The 16,776-nt window shown below is 45.8% G+C and overlaps 1 protein-coding gene across 2 annotated transcripts in view; it reads left to right on the forward strand.

Moving 5' to 3' along the window:
* The first annotated feature begins 2,529 nt into the window (after positions 1-2,529).
* Positions 2,530-16,776, forward strand: part of fgd (faciogenital dysplasia) — a 58,622-nt gene continuing 44,375 nt past the window's right edge. For both annotated transcript variants that reach the window (XM_036534130.1, XM_036534131.1), the window contains exon 1: positions 2,530-2,791. In XM_036534130.1, coding sequence (XP_036390023.1) covers positions 2,770-2,791 — 22 coding nt within the window. In that variant the 5' untranslated portion in view covers positions 2,530-2,769. The remainder of the gene's footprint in view (positions 2,792-16,776) is intronic.

The raw sequence follows: 16,776 nt of genomic DNA on the forward strand, positions 1-16,776 counted from the left end.
CTTCTGTTCTCCAAACATTGCTCTGTACTGCTGTCTAATTCACAGTAGTGTCCCTCTATGATGGGAGAACGTTTTTGAGGGTGTCACAGATGTACAGTTGCAGTCAAGGCTGTGTCTACATCAGTTTTCAAACATACATCACACATTAACTCTGGGTATCAGGTGTGGAATCTTGATAATCCTTATTTTTTAAGCACTTAAGTGATAATTTATCTCAAAACCTTATGATGTGCTAATGAAAAGATTTCCAGTAGTTTTGTGAAGAAAGGATGGAGGTTACAAACCTGGTCTGTAAGAGAAACTGTGAGGCGTATAGTTTTTTTTCCCTCTCCTTTTAGGAAGTGTACATGGTACGTCTGTCTTTATTTAAGGTTGAAATGAAAAGTGGGGATTCACGCAGTAGTAAAGGGAAATGGTGCGCGACCGTGTGAATGGCGATTTAAAAGAAGAGTGGCTCCTGCGACCTCCCGCCTGCCATTATACGGCGGTCGCAGTTAATAGAGAGACCCTTTTAACTGCAAGGTCTGAGCACATGAATGATCGCTGAAGCGTGGCTGCTGCCCGCCCCACTCGTGTGAGGTTTGGTCGCATTAGCCGTAAAACGGGTGCCGCACTCAAGTGCCAACGGCCACCTCAGTTAGGCTTTTGTAATTGGAAGTGTCATTACAAAAAAAAAAAAAGTAATTCTTAGTGAGCACTGGTTAAGTTACTTCATCCCTCTTCTAAATATAATGAATCCCCTAATGAAAACTTAACATTAGTCAAAATGTTAAATAACATTAACGTAAGAAATTATTGTTTTAAATATAGGCTATAGGCTACTTCACATCCATATTATACTGTACGAAGAAGAATAACATTTTAGATGGATTCTACAAGTATATACATTGTAAATATAGAGGCAATACTGTTTTGGTACATTTTTATTCAAAATTGTTTTCCTAAGCATGAACTGCTGTTCCAGGACGACATGGACTGTACCTTAACCTCAAAATGCATACATCAGGTGACGCACGCTACAGTCATTGATTCACACGTATAGGTTCTGCTGCCAAATCAGAGCAGCCTTAAGTTGTATGGGAACAACTGTATGCCCAAAAAATAAGAAATTACCGTCGTGTCCCAGCCTTACCTGACATAACGTATTAGCATAAATCGACAACACGGGCTGTGCTAAACTACTTCAATTACTTTTACTGGGGAGGGGGGGGGGGGGGGGTGTCATTAAGTTGGACTTATTGGAAAATAGGTTAATGTTGCTAACAGCATGAAGACCAAAACCGTTGTCAAGACAAATGGAGCTTCATACAAGACTATTTGTATGTTGTCTATGCCTGTAAAGCATAACGAGATGGACCATTTATTTTCAAGACCATGCAGCTGCCTCGAGTCTCCCTCAGAGTTCAAAGTTTTATCGAACGTATTTAGGCTATTGGGATTTCCGATAGGCATCATTAATTAAATCCACGATTAAACTCTTCAGTAAAACGCATCTTATTGAACTACTATATGCGTCACAAATGTCGTGTCATTCGTTATCTCAAGATAGATAATTCTGACTTTTCGTTGTGATATTTCATATTGTCTGATGAAACGCATAAACGCAGAGCTTAAATACAATGAAAAGAAAATGACATCAGTAAGAGCTCCCTTGGATGTTTCTAACCTTTCCATTTTGCAGTCAAAAGCGAAGCGTTCAGTTTTCAAGACCAAACGCTGTCAACTCTGACGAAAAGACAAGACCGAATCAAAGCAGAAATGCCACAAGATATTTACGTATCACTACTTCTACCAATGTTATTGCTAGCTACTGTCAGACCGCATTAGAAAACCGTGTCTAAAAGTGAATGTAATTCTTTTAATGCAGTGCAGAGGACTGTGCACGCGATAGCAACTGCAGGGGTACATGTATGATCAGTGACAGTCTTTAGTCGTAAGCAGATACTGGAAAAACAGATCGCACTGGCAGTTCATCACTCTCTCAAGCTTATAATATTTCACATCATAATATATGTTTTTAATATGTATCTTCGAATAATATTTTCCACATCTTTAACCGGTAGGGCTCAGACGTATCTTACAGCGCTATACAATTCGCAGTCTTCATTTCACTTTGGAACAGTCTACATTTACATCACCTCACCTTAAACCTATATCACCTCAATTTAAAGGTCTTTGGGAAAACCTGGAAATGCAACACTTAATTAACACAATAATTATAGTGTATTTAAATATACACTCCAGTCAACAGAAAACCGCCACTAGTTGAAGAATTTGCACACGTGAAAAGAATAGGGTCCAGAAAAAAAAAATCATTTTGTGGAAAAAAATTACCAAAAAACCATGGAAGGTGTGCTACCAGTTCTCGGGAGCGCGCGTCCATGTGCGCGCCGCACGCATTGCTCCTCTGCACACAACTAAAAACAGTTTGACGAGAGGAAGGAAGACGGAGCCGGGAGAAGTGAATGGATCAATGCACAAATGAAAGAAAGAAAGAGGGTCCGAGGAAAGACAGCTCCCTCCGCAAGAGATAAACGGTATCCAAAACGCGATGTGCTCATTAGGACCCGCAGTGGGGATTGAAGTTGGCAACAAGAAGGGAAAAAGTGGACTTTGAAGTCAGGATATACTTCTTCGTTTTGAGTTGAATCTGGGAAGCAGTAAAGTGGTCGTCTGCTCTGCTGCGTTTCCAGCTCCAGCGTCTCTCGGCCAGTCCCGCGCTGGAAAGCACTTCCATAGGAGCAAAACGTCAACAACTGTTCGCCCAAGATGCAGGGGGTTTCAACAACTGGTGAGCAATTTTGGACTGCAGGAATGCATGTCTGTTTATTGCCTTATATTAGCTTCTAACAGTGTATTCTCTCGGTTTAGGATACGTTGAGTGTCTGCTTCAGAAACTGATTCATGCTTCATAAATTTGCACGGAAGTGGAATTTGAAACACGATTTAGTTACAGAGCTAGCCAGCTAGCTTGGAAACTAACTATTGCTATTGGTTATATTAATTAGCTATATAACTTTGCTGGTACTGCGTTATTTCTACCATCAGCTGATCTTTTTCCTCACAATAAGAAAGTGTTTAAACATCATTATTCCACTCAACGGCAATAGTTTTGGCTATTGAACTGAAATGGCTATCAAGCTATTCAAGTAAGATTCAGTGTTTGAATTAATGAATACAGTGTTAATGCACTCAGGTGCTTCAGTACAGCAGTTGCGGCTTCCCATATAAGTCTTGTTGCTTCCAGATCCTCGCTACAGCATACTTTTCCCCCCACAGTGGGGTTCGAACCTCTCTGTACGTGAGCGAAAACAATACTTAACAAAAATCTTGTTGGGCAGTTGTTTTAAAAAAGCAAAAGAAAAAATGTACCACACATCAAATGCACTTTTCAACGTCATTCATTCTTCCATACCGTGCATATTCAAACAGATCGTCTGTCAACACTTGCCAGTCGGTGTTGGAATCCAACGCAAAATGTGTCAAGTGTTGCACTATGAATGGTATCTTTGTGCTTTCTTTTCCCGTAATCAAATCCAATGTGATTGAATCTTAGCATTTCCACCAAGTACATCGCCCCAAAAGTGCACCGTTTGACCTACATACAAACCAGTGGATGTGCAGGCTATCTCGGTTGAGCGGATGGAGAGAAGGTTCCAGTACCGTGTATAAAGGCTGCAGTGTTCTCATTAATGCGTATTCCTCCTGCTCTTGGAATAGCATTCAAGGTATAGAGTCCCTGTGCAGAGATACTGTTTTGTTCTGAGGGACCTGTGGGTTGCTTGGGGCAGCTTCGGTGTGCTGTCTTTTACACTTTGAGCCAGTTCTTATGAGGTACTTGGGACTGTTACAGTGAGAGGCAGTTTTTTGTCCTGATGTACTGCTCTCTGGTAGTTGTGTCATCGGGGGCCATTCTCTTTTATAACAGTGGTGTTACAGGGGGCAGTTGTCCTTAATGTGGGTGGTGTTAGAAGGGGCCAGTCTCCTTAATGAGGATGGTGTTACAACGGGCAGTCAATAACAGTGGTGTTATAAGGGCTATTCCTCTTTAATGAGAATGGTGTAATGGGGGCACCTCTATGTAATTAGGGTGGTGTTCCAGAGGGCAGTTCTGCTTAATTAGGGTGATGTTACAGGTTCATTTGTGAGTGTGTTGGTACAGGGGGGCTGTGCTTTCTGTATCCTGAAGGCTTGTGTCCTCCTGGTAGGCCCTTCCTTTCCTCATCGGAGGCAGCTGTGCAGCTGTCAGATGAAATATAGCTTTCTGATGTTCCATGGACCCTGGGAGCAGCGGCGGTCGAGCTCGCTGAGAACGTTCAGGGAAGATTATGAGATAAGCACATTCAGAGCTCGGAGCAGAAAAAAAAGGCAACGCGGAATACAAACAAGAATCAAATGTACAAAAAAGATGCACCTCCGAGGCATGACCGAGTGTTTTAGTCGTTGAAAAATGGCTGCTTATCTCCTTTTCTCTTCTTGGGACTGTTAGTTACAGTTCTGTGGAGTTCATTCAGTTGTCTCGTGTAGTACCCCACAGGGGCTCAGCTTTTTTTTTTTTTTCCAAGGCCTTGCCGCGTTTGTGCCACCACAGAAACCGCCTCGCGCCTCTTCAGCTCCGCCGTGTTTGCCGAAACGAAAGGAACAGAGCTGGAAGGGGCACGGGGACGTCGCTGGGTCCAGGGCTTGTTAGCGCTCAGATGTAGGACAATCACAGAGAGATTTCCCAGCAGGCTTTGCAGGATCTGTTTATATTATTTATTATTAACAAAAGCGTTTTGGCCTGCCTGTGTTTAGCCAAACTTTTATAAACATCTCCTCTCCACGTTAAATAAACAGAGAATACAGTAGGACGAGGAGAGGAGAGAGGAGAGGCGAAATGTCCACCGACTCTCCTCTTGGTGAACACTCGGAGAAGCGAACATGACTCAGTCTTCGAAGGGAAAGCGACTTTGAACGCCCCATCCTCCACGTCACATTGATTTTCTAACAGCACTCACCCTTGGGTGGCTTCGGCTCCGATGTTGGAGGGAGATCAGAGGAGCATTTGATCGGGCGCACGGGCTGCGTTGTGAAGGCAAGCGTTTACTGCGCACTGCGAGATGCCATTTTTAGAAAAGCGTCATGTTTTTGCAGGATGGCCGGAAGGAACAAAAGCCCTGGCCAGCAGTGCAGTAGCCTGGGTGTGCTCTGTGAATGGACTGTAGGAATGCGTGTAAGGGGACTGAATGTGTGTGTGTGTGTGTGCATGTGCGCGTGTGTGCGCGTGTGTCTGTGCGCGTGCAAGTGCATGCATGTGTGTGTGGATGTGCAACTGTGTGTATATCAGTGGACTATATGAATGCAATTCATGTGTTTGTGCATGTGCGTGTGTATGTTTGCATGTGGGGGTATGACTGGACTCTGAGTGTGGTGAATATTTTCATATGTATGATTGCATGAATGTGATGTGGTGACTGTGTGAATTTTTGTGCCCGTTAGTGCCTATTAGTGGGAGTCCTGTATGGCAGCATATGGATGACCGTTAATGTTTTCCTCAGAATTACTGTTTCAGTGCTGGCAATAGGCATAAAATCTATTGAACTCAGTGTGTGTGCGTGTGTGCGTGTGTGTGTGTGTGTGCGTGCATGCGTGTATGAATGTGGGGGTGGGCTGGGGCAGTGGAAAAATGCTGTCACATCCAAAATAATCCAAAACTGAGATTCAGCAGTGGCAGAGCCCCTCTTGCAGGGGTGGCTGCCATTACTAATTAATTGTTAGGGCATCTCTGTCTGTTTGCCCGTAGCAGTCACAGAAAGGAGAAGCGGAGGCAGAGTGACAAATGCAGCCATGAACGGTAGACTTCTGATCAATCCGGTTAGCAGCAGATGGAGAGTGAGTTCATATTTTGAAACTGTATGCTATGCACACCCACAGGTGCTCGAAATAGATTTATTGTGCTGTAAAAAAGATTTGAGTCAGAGTGACAGTCAGCTTAGAGGACAAAGTCTGCCATCATCCAGGAGCCGAAGCTTAGATGTGAGCAGGATGTGAGGCCGGAGGCCAGAGGCCAGAACTGTGCATCGCTACACTGCCCTGTTGGTGTGTGAGCAGAGGTGCCCAGAGCCCCGGGGGTTACAATGAAGCTGTTTCTCCAGGGCAGTGCAGTGGACAGAGACGCCCTACCCTGCCCCCTTCCAATTTCCCGCACCTCTGGGCTAAGGGATGGAATGGGCCCGTGGATAAAGGTGACCTCCACTGTAACACAATGCCTCTCCATTACCGTCTCTCAGTCCAGATCCGGAGCCACTGCCCTCCCCCATCTTCGTATAGAGACATTGACCTTTCTGTCCATATTTCCTTATTTAGAATCACTCCCCTGCCCTCCTATAGAGTCACTGCCCTCTCCTTTATATAGAGTCACTGTGCTCCCCTCCATATAGAGCCATTGTGCTTCACTCCATATACAGGATCTCTGCCTGCCTTTCTGTATAGAGTCACTGCACCCTCCTTCATATAAAGTAACTGCATTCCCCTCTCTACAGAGTCACTGTGCTCCCCTCCACGTCCAGAGTTACTGCTCTCCCCTCTGTATAGGGTGACTGCACTCCCCTCCATAGCAGAGAGATTACATTGGTCAACTTTTATCTGTTTAAGCTGAGAAATTGCAGGTAGTCCTGCCCTGAGATCCCGTCTGATGAGAGACAGCTGGAATATCTATTGATTTGTCCTCACGACCCAACTTAAACAACAAGCCTTAGCAAAGATCAGAAAGAGTGGAGTAACGATAGCCCTCACTTAGCATTTACTGAGCAACACTATTCAGAGACTGCATTCCTTTGCTGTCTGTTTGTATTTACTGTAGTCACTTCCCAAATGTAACCTCAAGTGCCCTTGTCTGTTTGCTGAACTGGAAAACTCAGGTTCGCACAGGTAGGCAGACAGGAGTTGAGGGGGAGGGCCGGGGTGTTGTCCTGGTACCACTTGCCACTACAAGAGGTCATGCTCCAAGACTCTCCCCAAAAGCAATGTCGCAAATGGAATGGATCAACAGTCATGAAACACCCCTGACACTAAACATTTTACCACTATAAGAATGATCAGAATGTCTTTGATATGTCACCAGGATTTTTCTTACTATTAAGGCATGAAAGTTTGATCCAAATAAGTTCTTCCAGATATGCCAGTCTTTTTTTAACCACATTTGGTGTATACACACACACACACACACACACACACCTGGGCATTTTGTGGTTAAGTGTGGATCTGTCCATGTAGCTATTAGTTTTATCACTCGAACCTAATTTATGGTGTGGCGAAAACAGTTACATGTTTTGGCAACTATTAACATTTTCAAAACATCTCTTTATGTGGTTGGCACACGATTGCCCGATGACTACTTGTCATCATTATTTGTTAGTCCCCTTCCTCAGAATAATTCTATGTGATGTCATAACTAAATTGAATCTACATTTTTACAAATTGTTGGAATTTGTGATCAGCTTAGTTGGATGTCTGTCCCTGTTTACCCAGAAAGGTCGGTCAGCTGTTTGTTATGCATGTCATTTTCAGTAGGTGATAGGTGGAACGTCAGCCTTTCATCATTCATTGTGTGGAATGTCGGTGTACAGGCTGAAGAATCACACACCAGCCATGACTCTAACCTCAAATATGTTGTCAGTCATATGTCAGTCGAAGTGAGTGAGACAGTGACCCTGTGCCGGAGGCCATTTGGATTAATCAGTGATTGGTGAATTTTTGTGTTGCTTGTGTAGCATTGATTGCTTGGAGAATTTCTGGTCCAAAGGTCTTTCATTATTTTGTCATTGTCACAGCCCTTGTCACTGGTGTTTTCAGTTTCGCTTGGTATTCTACAGTCTGGTCAAAGTCTAGCTTTCTGCGGTCATTTGTATCATTCAGCTTTCATCCTTACCTAAAAATCATGAATGCATGTTTATTAGCCAATGCCATCACTGCTATCATACGTTTTCACAAATTTAAAAGCAGCCATTTTTAATTTTTATTTTCGTAAATGTTACTTTTTCTCACTTTGTTTCGCATCCCTCTTCATCAAATTATTGCAGGCTTACATGGCTGAGATAAAAATAGCTGGGTTGACTTAAGTTTTAATGGCTTTGTCCTCACATTCAGAACTGGTATTGATTTAATTTTACTGACAAAATTAAACAAATCCGTCTGTAGAGTGATATCACCACTCACTCGGGGGAACAAAAGAGAAGCATGTTTGTGACAACGACAGTGGTTTCAGGACCTGTGTGAGTACCTTCATGGGCGAGCTGATCAACATCTTTTCATTGTGTTCCTTTGTCTTGACCTGACAGTCCCCTCACAGATCTGCCCTGGCCTTTATCAGGTAACGATGAGGGTGTGGCATGAGCGTGTCTCGAAACTCCTGTGAAGACATTTTTATCAATACATTTTTATTGCCCGCTACTTTAGGTGCTTTCCCAGAGAGTCAGTCAGCACGCTCTCAAAGGAAGATGCAGAAAGAATGAGAAGATTAGGGTGCAGCACTGTCCTCTGATTGGGTGATCGCGTGAAACAGGAGAAGCTCTCTGTTATGTTGCGGGCGTCCTGGTGACACTGAAGCTGATGAAACCTACTTTATTGGTTTCCTGGCTTGTTGAATTCCTCCCAGGATGTCTGGAAAGGGTTTTTGGAGTGGGTGGCGGAGGGATCCTATTGTAAGACGGGAAAACTACTTAACAGTTAAAGCATGCTCTGTTGGATTTGTTTTGTATCGCTTTTGTAACACTGAAGGCATTGTACATTGTGCCTTTCTCTGAATATCAAAGGCCTGCTCTTCCAGATGTAGGCTTCCTCCAGGCACCAGCGCAGCGCAGAGCGGGGGAACGGTTTGTGTTGAATACCAGATAGCTATATCTGCATGCGCAAAGAGAGGCTTCCCCACTGCTGCGCTACACCAGGGGATCATGGGGTTGAATCCCGGGTGGGACAATGTTGTTGTACCCTTGAGCAAGGTACCTTACTTCAGTCGCACACGCTCGCTCACTCACGCACGCACGCACGCATGCACGCACATACACAGATGGTCACACACTCCTGTGGCCTATAAACATAGTGAAGGGAGACTGCATGAGTCACAGGTCCTGTCTGTGAATAGTGTGGTGTTGATCCCACTTATCACTCCCCATTAAACCCAGATTAAACCATAGAAGGATGCAAAAGCTCTGCTCTGTCCGCCCATGCTGCCAGATTAAGAGGACAGCACTGGGACACGCCACTGCAGCCCTCTGTGTTCACTAAACAAAGGGAGAAAAGATACACATTTACGTAAATGATGGCTAGAGTAATCCTAATCTGAAGGCCTCGTCTGTTGACCGGCACTAATAGTTCCCTAAATGAGTGCATCCCGGAGCACTGCCCTGTTTATAAGGAGGGGAGCATGTGAGTAGTCAGTCCACATGTGATTACGTGCAGCTGCATGCATGGAATGTGACTATGACATTTCAGTCGGGCTGCTGGATGGCGGTTCTGAAATGCTCGGGAGCCCATCGTAGCAGCAGTAATGAAACGCTTCCGCTGGCCTGCGTCCTCTCTGCCTGCCTACTGATTGAACTTTCAGGACTGATTTAGAGAAATGCTTGCTGTTCACTTGCCTCCCAGCAGACACCCAACAGAGAAGGACTACAATATATATATACACACACACACATCCTTTAATACACAGTTGGCAAACTTGCTTGTTTACAGTATAAGGAAGAACCTTGGCAGAGTGGCAGTTATGGAATGGCTTTGCCACCGTCTGAGGAGTGTTAATTGTTATAATTGTTTATTTTAATGTAAGCAAAACGTGTGTACAACAATGGTACAAATTACTGAAGAGGAATTTGCACAGCTGAGCTTCCACCAAGTCAGCTGTGCGTGGCTGCTGCTGAATTTGGGTGTGCTGGTCAATGTGTCCACTAGATGGCGATGTAATTTAGGGGAACAAGCGCAACAGCAGCTCAGCCCTTCCATCTGAGGCTTGACATTATGTGACAGAAGGGAGGCAGTGTGGCACAGTAGTGGATTTATAGGTTGCAGGTTTGAATATGGGGTGGGGCACAGCTTTTGTGTCCTTGATTACTGAAGCAGTGCAGTTAATGTAAACATCCTGTGGGGTATTTTGTATCAAATGTAGATTGCCCTGGTAAACATAAATAGAGAAAAGTAACAATAAATAGGGAAACGTAACATTTAACGCAACAAAAAATTAGGACAGTATGATTATACCTGCTGTCCTCCATTGCTAGGAGAATCCTCCATGTTACGGCAGAGAGAGAGATCAGAGCGCAGCAGCAGCAGGCGTTTGATCTTGCAGGTAGCAGTGTAACCTTGACGAGTGGCCACCAGCTGGCGAGAGCGTGCTCTCGGCTGCCGGGGTTCGCCCTTGCCCGCGGTGCTCGCTTGCTCGCCCTGCCTGAGACAGGTTGCGCTCCGTCATCGGCGAGAGAGGGGGCTCCTCCCGGGGGCTCCTCCCGGGGGCTGACGGAATCCAGAGCGTCTCCCACGCCAGCCCCGGCTGCCGACGCCGCGCTCTGAGAAGAAGGTCACGGCCGCGGGAGGAGTCACGGCCGCGGGAGGAGCCGTGCTGCCGATTGTTACCATTTGTGTGTCGTTCTGATTCCTATTATAGTCAGTAAGGGCTATGGTAGCAGCTATGGACATATAAAAGATTTATAAGATAGAATAAAACCATACGGCATGAGCAAAACAGAGTCATATGAAACGGTATCCCTACTCGCCTTTCCAAAAATACTCAGGTAATTACTCATTTGTCCTGATAATTATTTTCCTCTCCGGTGGTACGGCAGGAGCAGACAAATTGTGCTGCCGTCTCCACAGTTTCGCCATTCCCTCCCCTAATTGGATTTTTACTTTCTCTATTTCGGGAAGAAGTAGAAAGTGGTAGATGAATTTGGAGAATTCGGCAAAGAAGATGTCCCTAATGGCAAGGTATGTAGGGCAGGACGGAAGGAAATGTTCCTCCCAGCCTCTCCCAAGTGATTACACACAGCCTGTTCCCTTTGGCTATCCAGGTCTGTCTGTGGTGACAGCTAGACTGAAATCACTGGTTTTCTTGGATCTTCATGAGGTGTTCTGCTAGAGAGCAGTCCCTATTCATAACACAATAACATTATTCTTTATTTTTGGTGCCTTTGTGTCAATTAGCTTCATATGTTCACATGTTTTTTGCTTTAATTACATTGTATTTCATGGTTGTAATTTTTTAAATTTCTAATTTCTTGTGTCTGGAATGAAGTCAGGAAAAGACAAGGCTTTGCAAAATCACACCTCTGAAAGTAGCGTCACAGACAGATTTAGTCTAGCCCTGATAGTGTGTTTCATTAGACACCTTGCTGAGGTTCACATGGCAGAATTTATATCCGCTGTAATGAGCTCCCCCACTTCACAGATGGAACTTGTTATTCACTGTTTATACATGTCCTCGTCCACTCATTTTTGTCTCTTTTTCTCAGACAATAACTCGCTAACAACCGATTTGTTAATTAAAAAATGTAGTCAGGGCAGAATATAATAAGGTAAGACCGTTTTGCAGCTGCCACTTAGTTGTACACCATGCTTGCCATACTTATGGTGTGTGTGTGTGTGTGTGTGTGTGTGTGAGAGAGAGAGAGAGAGAGAAAGATGGATAGAGAATGTGTGTATGTGTGTATGTGAGAGAGAGATAGAGAATATGTGTGTGTGTGTGTATGTGTGAGTGTGTGATAGATAGAGAATGTGAGCGTGTCTGAGTTTGATAGAGAAGGAGTGTGTATGTGTGTGTGTGTGTGTGTCTGCATCTGTGTGTGCACGTGTGAGTGTGTGATAGAGAATGTGAGCGTGTCTGAGTTTGATAGAGGAGTGTGTGAGACAGAGATGTGAGCAGGGGCGGCTGGCTGTGCAGAGGGCCAGGAGGCTGTCATTACTCCAGGTCTGCAAGCCCAACAGGAACATCCTGCTGGGATTCAGGCTAATAGGGAAAGCTGTCAGTTGAGCACAGACTCGGCCTCCTATTCACCCTAACACGCTCCTACTGTGGACCCAGCCTCTGCCAGCTGATGCCCACCAGCCCTGCCCTGTCCCTCACCCCCACAGCCCACCTCCCTGGCTATTCCATTGGCTGTAACCGCAGACTCCGCCCTCAGGAGTTAAAGAAAAGCAGGGCTTGGACGGCTGTGTGACACACAATCGCTGGAGATGAAATATTCACAATGAAAAAGCTGCATTCTGAAGTGCATATTAAATGGAACGTCAGCTATGCTTATGTCGACTTGCCAGGGACCTCTTATGCAATGACAGCTCCTCCACATGGCTTGTCTGGCTGCTGTGTTTTGAGCTCAGCGCAGTGGTTTATGTGTATTTAGACACATTGGGTGTTTGGAATTGTTAGCATTCCTGCCAGCATTGCTCCTGCTCTGTATCTGCCAGTTCTTTACCTTTGCGTTTAGATTGTTGTGCAGCAGAAGCAAAATAAAAGTCTATAAACGTGTGTGTGTGTGTGTGTGTGTGTGTGTGTGTGTGCGTGTGCACGCGCACCCTTCATGCGCCTGTGTGTGTGCGTGCGTGTCTGGGACATTTCCTTGTGCGTTCGTGAGTATGTGCATGCCTCTCACTCCCGAGTCCTTGTGTGTGTGTGTGTGTGTGTGTGTGTGTGTGTGTGTGTGTGTGCGTGCGTGTGCGTGTGCGTGTGTGCGTATTTGTGTGTGTCAGCGCATATACTTAAATTCCATTGTGCAATCTGTCATGTCATTTTTGCTCTCCATGATAAATGCCCTCCAGTCTCAATTGTAACAGGCAGAATCCCTGTCCAAGACAGCGGGTGAAAGCACAATTCATCAAATTCCACATTTTCTCTGTTTCTTTTCTCTAAATATCGCAAAATGAGGTCCCAACATGGACCGCTTTTCCGAGGCCCAGGTGCTCATGTTTTGACCGTGTACTTGGGGATACTCTGCTGTTCGTGAGGCCTCACGCTGTGGGGATCGCCTTCTGCCAGAGCTGTGGTTCATCCGGCATTGATCCCGGTGGCACCCACACGAACACGCTGCCATCCAACAGCTCTGGCACTGCACCGAGGGGTCCTGTGCGAGGCTGGCAGCCCGGGCAGGTGATGCCTGCCTCTCCACAGTCCCCTCACATGCCCACATCTGCAGCCAGCTAGTGCCAAACCACACTCCACCCTTCCACTCTCTACCCACTATATGCCAATCCAGCCTTGCACCTGCCTGTCTCCTGACAGCCCTCTAACCCCCCCCCTCAACGGTTCACCCCCTCCCTCAGCGGTGTGCCCCTCCCCTCTCACAATGTGCCCCTCCCCTTTTGCCATCTGCTCCTCCCCTCTTACCTTCTGCCCCTCCCCTATTGTCATGTAACTGGAAGGATTCAGCACACTGGCCCTATCAGAGCATTGCAGCTGTTCTCCACCTAACCTTTACTTCTGTTTTCCCCCACCTCTCATATCCTCTCTCTTTCGCAGTCTCCCCCTCTCTCTGTCTTTATCTTTTCATTCTCTCCTTCTGTCTCTCCCTCCCTCCATGTCTCCCCTCGAACCCCTCCCGCTCCCCCTCTCTCACGCCACTCTGCCTCTCTGTCTCTCATGCTGCCTCCATCTCTGCCGCTGCTGTAATCTCCTCTCTTGAGCCGTGTAATTACTGGCCATCTGGGCCACCATGAGGAAATTATCCTGGAACTCGTCGAACGGGCAAACTTACGGAGGGGCCCGCTTTTGCTTTTGGTTTGAAAAACAGAAATCGCACCATTTTTTTTTAATACAAATTGCGCTGCACAAATTTCCTCTGGTTGGTCCCCAAACCCCTGCGAAGAGCGTAATGCACAGAAGAGGCTGTAATACACAATGGAGGCTGTAATGTACAATGACAAGCGTAATCCATTATGACAGGCGTAATGCACGCTGGAGAGCGTGATGCACAGCGCAGAGTGTAATTTATAGGATCGAGTGTAACGCTCATCACATTTTGTAGATTTTTTGGTCGTTGACATATGATCATCGGCCCAATATTAACGTGCTTTTGTTGGGCCTGATGCGGTTTTATTATAGAACTTTTCACCGTTATCTGGTAATGAAGAGAAATGAAGGCTAGGGAGGTTTGCGCTGTAAGTGGATCGGCAGAAATGACTAACAGCACTCTCATAAAGCCACACGATGCCGTTCAGGGATGCTGTTTTTGCGGTGCGGACCACATGTAGACTTCCTCAGGTAATTGCAATTGCCTTGATTGTCTTTGAACTTTGAGCTCAGGCCTCTTGTAAAATAAAGGGAATAAAGTTTCATGGATGTGCACAGAGGCCTTCAGTTTTAACACGTAACATGCCGGACAGAAGCAGAGATTGATTCTGCTGAATCCCTGTCTTCACTCCAGTGCTGTCACCCAGGTCTCCTCTGGCAGCGCTCCACTCTGACCCCTTTTATCATTATTCTATCACATCTAGTCTTTTGAACCGCCTGAACGCACAGCTATGCAGGGAGAACAGCACTGCAAGGTCACAGTGACAAAACCTCGCCCCTGGAAACGAAGGTGCTTGATGCGCAGGGGATACATTTCAAAGCTTTCGAGCTCTCTGGGCGTCTGCGCTGCGCAGTGCCGCGTTTCATAGCGTAGCGGAGCAGGGTCGTCTTTCAGCCTAATGGAGGAAAAAAAAAGGGGGTTTGTAATCATACGAGGTCAAAGCTGCAGTCAGATTCGGTGTCTGAGTAATTTGGGAGGAATGACAGTGTGGGTGTAACGTAAAGCCCTGCCCCGAGGGTCACCCTGTACCTTCACACACCTGCACTGCCATGCAGTTTTTACACTTTGTGAGTTCTGTTACCTATTCACGTAGATGGACTTTGACCAGAGGTGAAATTGCAGTGAAGTAACTTGCAGAAGGGCACGGCAGTGTATTTAAGTGCTCACATTTTAAGCTATAACTCTCAAGGAATTATAACAATTATCGTTACTCAGCCGAGATCCCGAGGTCAGCCTTCCAACCTGTGTACTCCATGCTTTGCTGTAAGGACCATATCAGCTATGCCCATACATGGGTTCCAGAGCAGCAGGCATCCTTCGCTTTGTGATCACACTATGAAAAACCCCAGCCCGGTGGTCATGTGATCATGAAAGAGCAGGAAGCTGAGACTGGATCCTTTTGTGACAGGGTTGAAGGCCACCTGTGGCGTGTGCTCTCAGTCTGGTACCTACATAATCAAACAGCAGTGAACCCAGCTTCCCTTCCCCTGAGCCGGAGAACTGAGGACAGTGTTTAAGAGGACTGGTCCTTACTGCCATTGTAGCAGAACTCCTCACAAGACCCAATCAATGTCAGTATTAATAATAAATTGTCATGGATGAAATATTAATGCAGGGACGTTTTGTCCTGACTCCTTGTAAGTAGAGCACAGGAGTGCCAATACATAAATATGTATATATGTACATGTAAAAACTCTGTATGAATTGATTTTTGTTTATTAGCATGTTTAAAAGGTTAAAGAGGTGATTGATCTAACCTGTGTCTCTCTACATTGTATTCTGCAGCATGACACTATTTTGTGCAGAGATGTCTTAAACTAGCCGGGTGGATAAATCTTGTGTCTGTAAGCCCTCAACCTTTAGCCTGCAGAAAGTCTGCTGGCTGCTGTCTTGCTTTGGCATTGAAGCGCTCTGTTGGCAGAAACGTGCTCTGATAAGAATGTACAGACTGGTGTAAAACATGAGAGAATGTGTCAGTGCCGTCTTCCCTCAGCCAGTGAGATGTGTGTGTGTGTGTGTGTGTGTGTGTGTGTGTGTGTGTGTGTGTGTGTGTGTGGGTGGGTGTGTGTGTGTGTGTTTGGAGGGGCGATTATATTGTCTGCAAGTCAGTCAGCATGCTCCAGAATGTTGGGGTGGTGTCCATGACGACAACCCACTGTCCTCCTTCAGACACATCCGCAAGCTGCACTGAGCATGCTTAGCTCAAATAAGCAGCCTTTTTGGTGAGGTGAGGCCTTTTTAAAAACGATTATTTATGCTGTATAGTTATCTTATTTATGAATCCACATTGTGTTTATTGACACAGGTGCTTTCATTGGTTTTAAAACCCCTCTTATCAGTGAAATTTGTATTAGTTGATCTTCATCAGAGGTCGTGTCCACAAATATCCGTCATCTTCTTTTCAAATGCACAGTGGCGGCTTGCGTAGGTTGTACTAATTAACACTTTTTAGAAGGTTCTCGGGGTAATGTGTGCACAAGCAGCTTTGAAAACCAGGCAGAATACACTCAATCATTGAATACGCCATTGAGTCCGTTAGCACTGTTACGGACGGTGGTGGAGAACTCCATAGAAACATAGTGGTGCTCGAACCACATCCGCTTTTTAGTGGGCCCTTGAAATTACTCTCAGAATAGGCTTACACGCTCTGCTTTATTGTAGCTGAGACAAATACAGAACCTGGCTGTCTGAGAGGAAAAGGGGTGTTGAAAGCGAAAGTGTGTGTCATTTTGAAAGCTCTTCGGTGTGTTTACCAGCCCTGCCAGGCGACTGCGTATGATGGACAGAGGGACGAGAGCTGCAGTGTGTGTGTGTGTGTGTGTGTGTGTGGGTGTGTGTGGGTAAGGGAGGATGGAGTTTCTCTCGGTACTTTTATCCCAGGGCAGCTCTCCAATCAGTCACATTGTGCGACCTTGGCATTTTTCTCGATAGCCCTGCTAATTTGGAGGAAAATAACACTTTCCGGCACGCTCGGTGATTTCTGAAAGTGGCGCTGCCAGTATGTGCTTGCGTCTCTGTCGTTTTT

This window comes from Megalops cyprinoides, chromosome 7 (assembly GCF_013368585.1).
Source record: "Megalops cyprinoides isolate fMegCyp1 chromosome 7, fMegCyp1.pri, whole genome shotgun sequence".
Lineage (NCBI taxonomy): Eukaryota > Metazoa > Chordata > Actinopteri > Elopiformes > Megalopidae > Megalops > Megalops cyprinoides.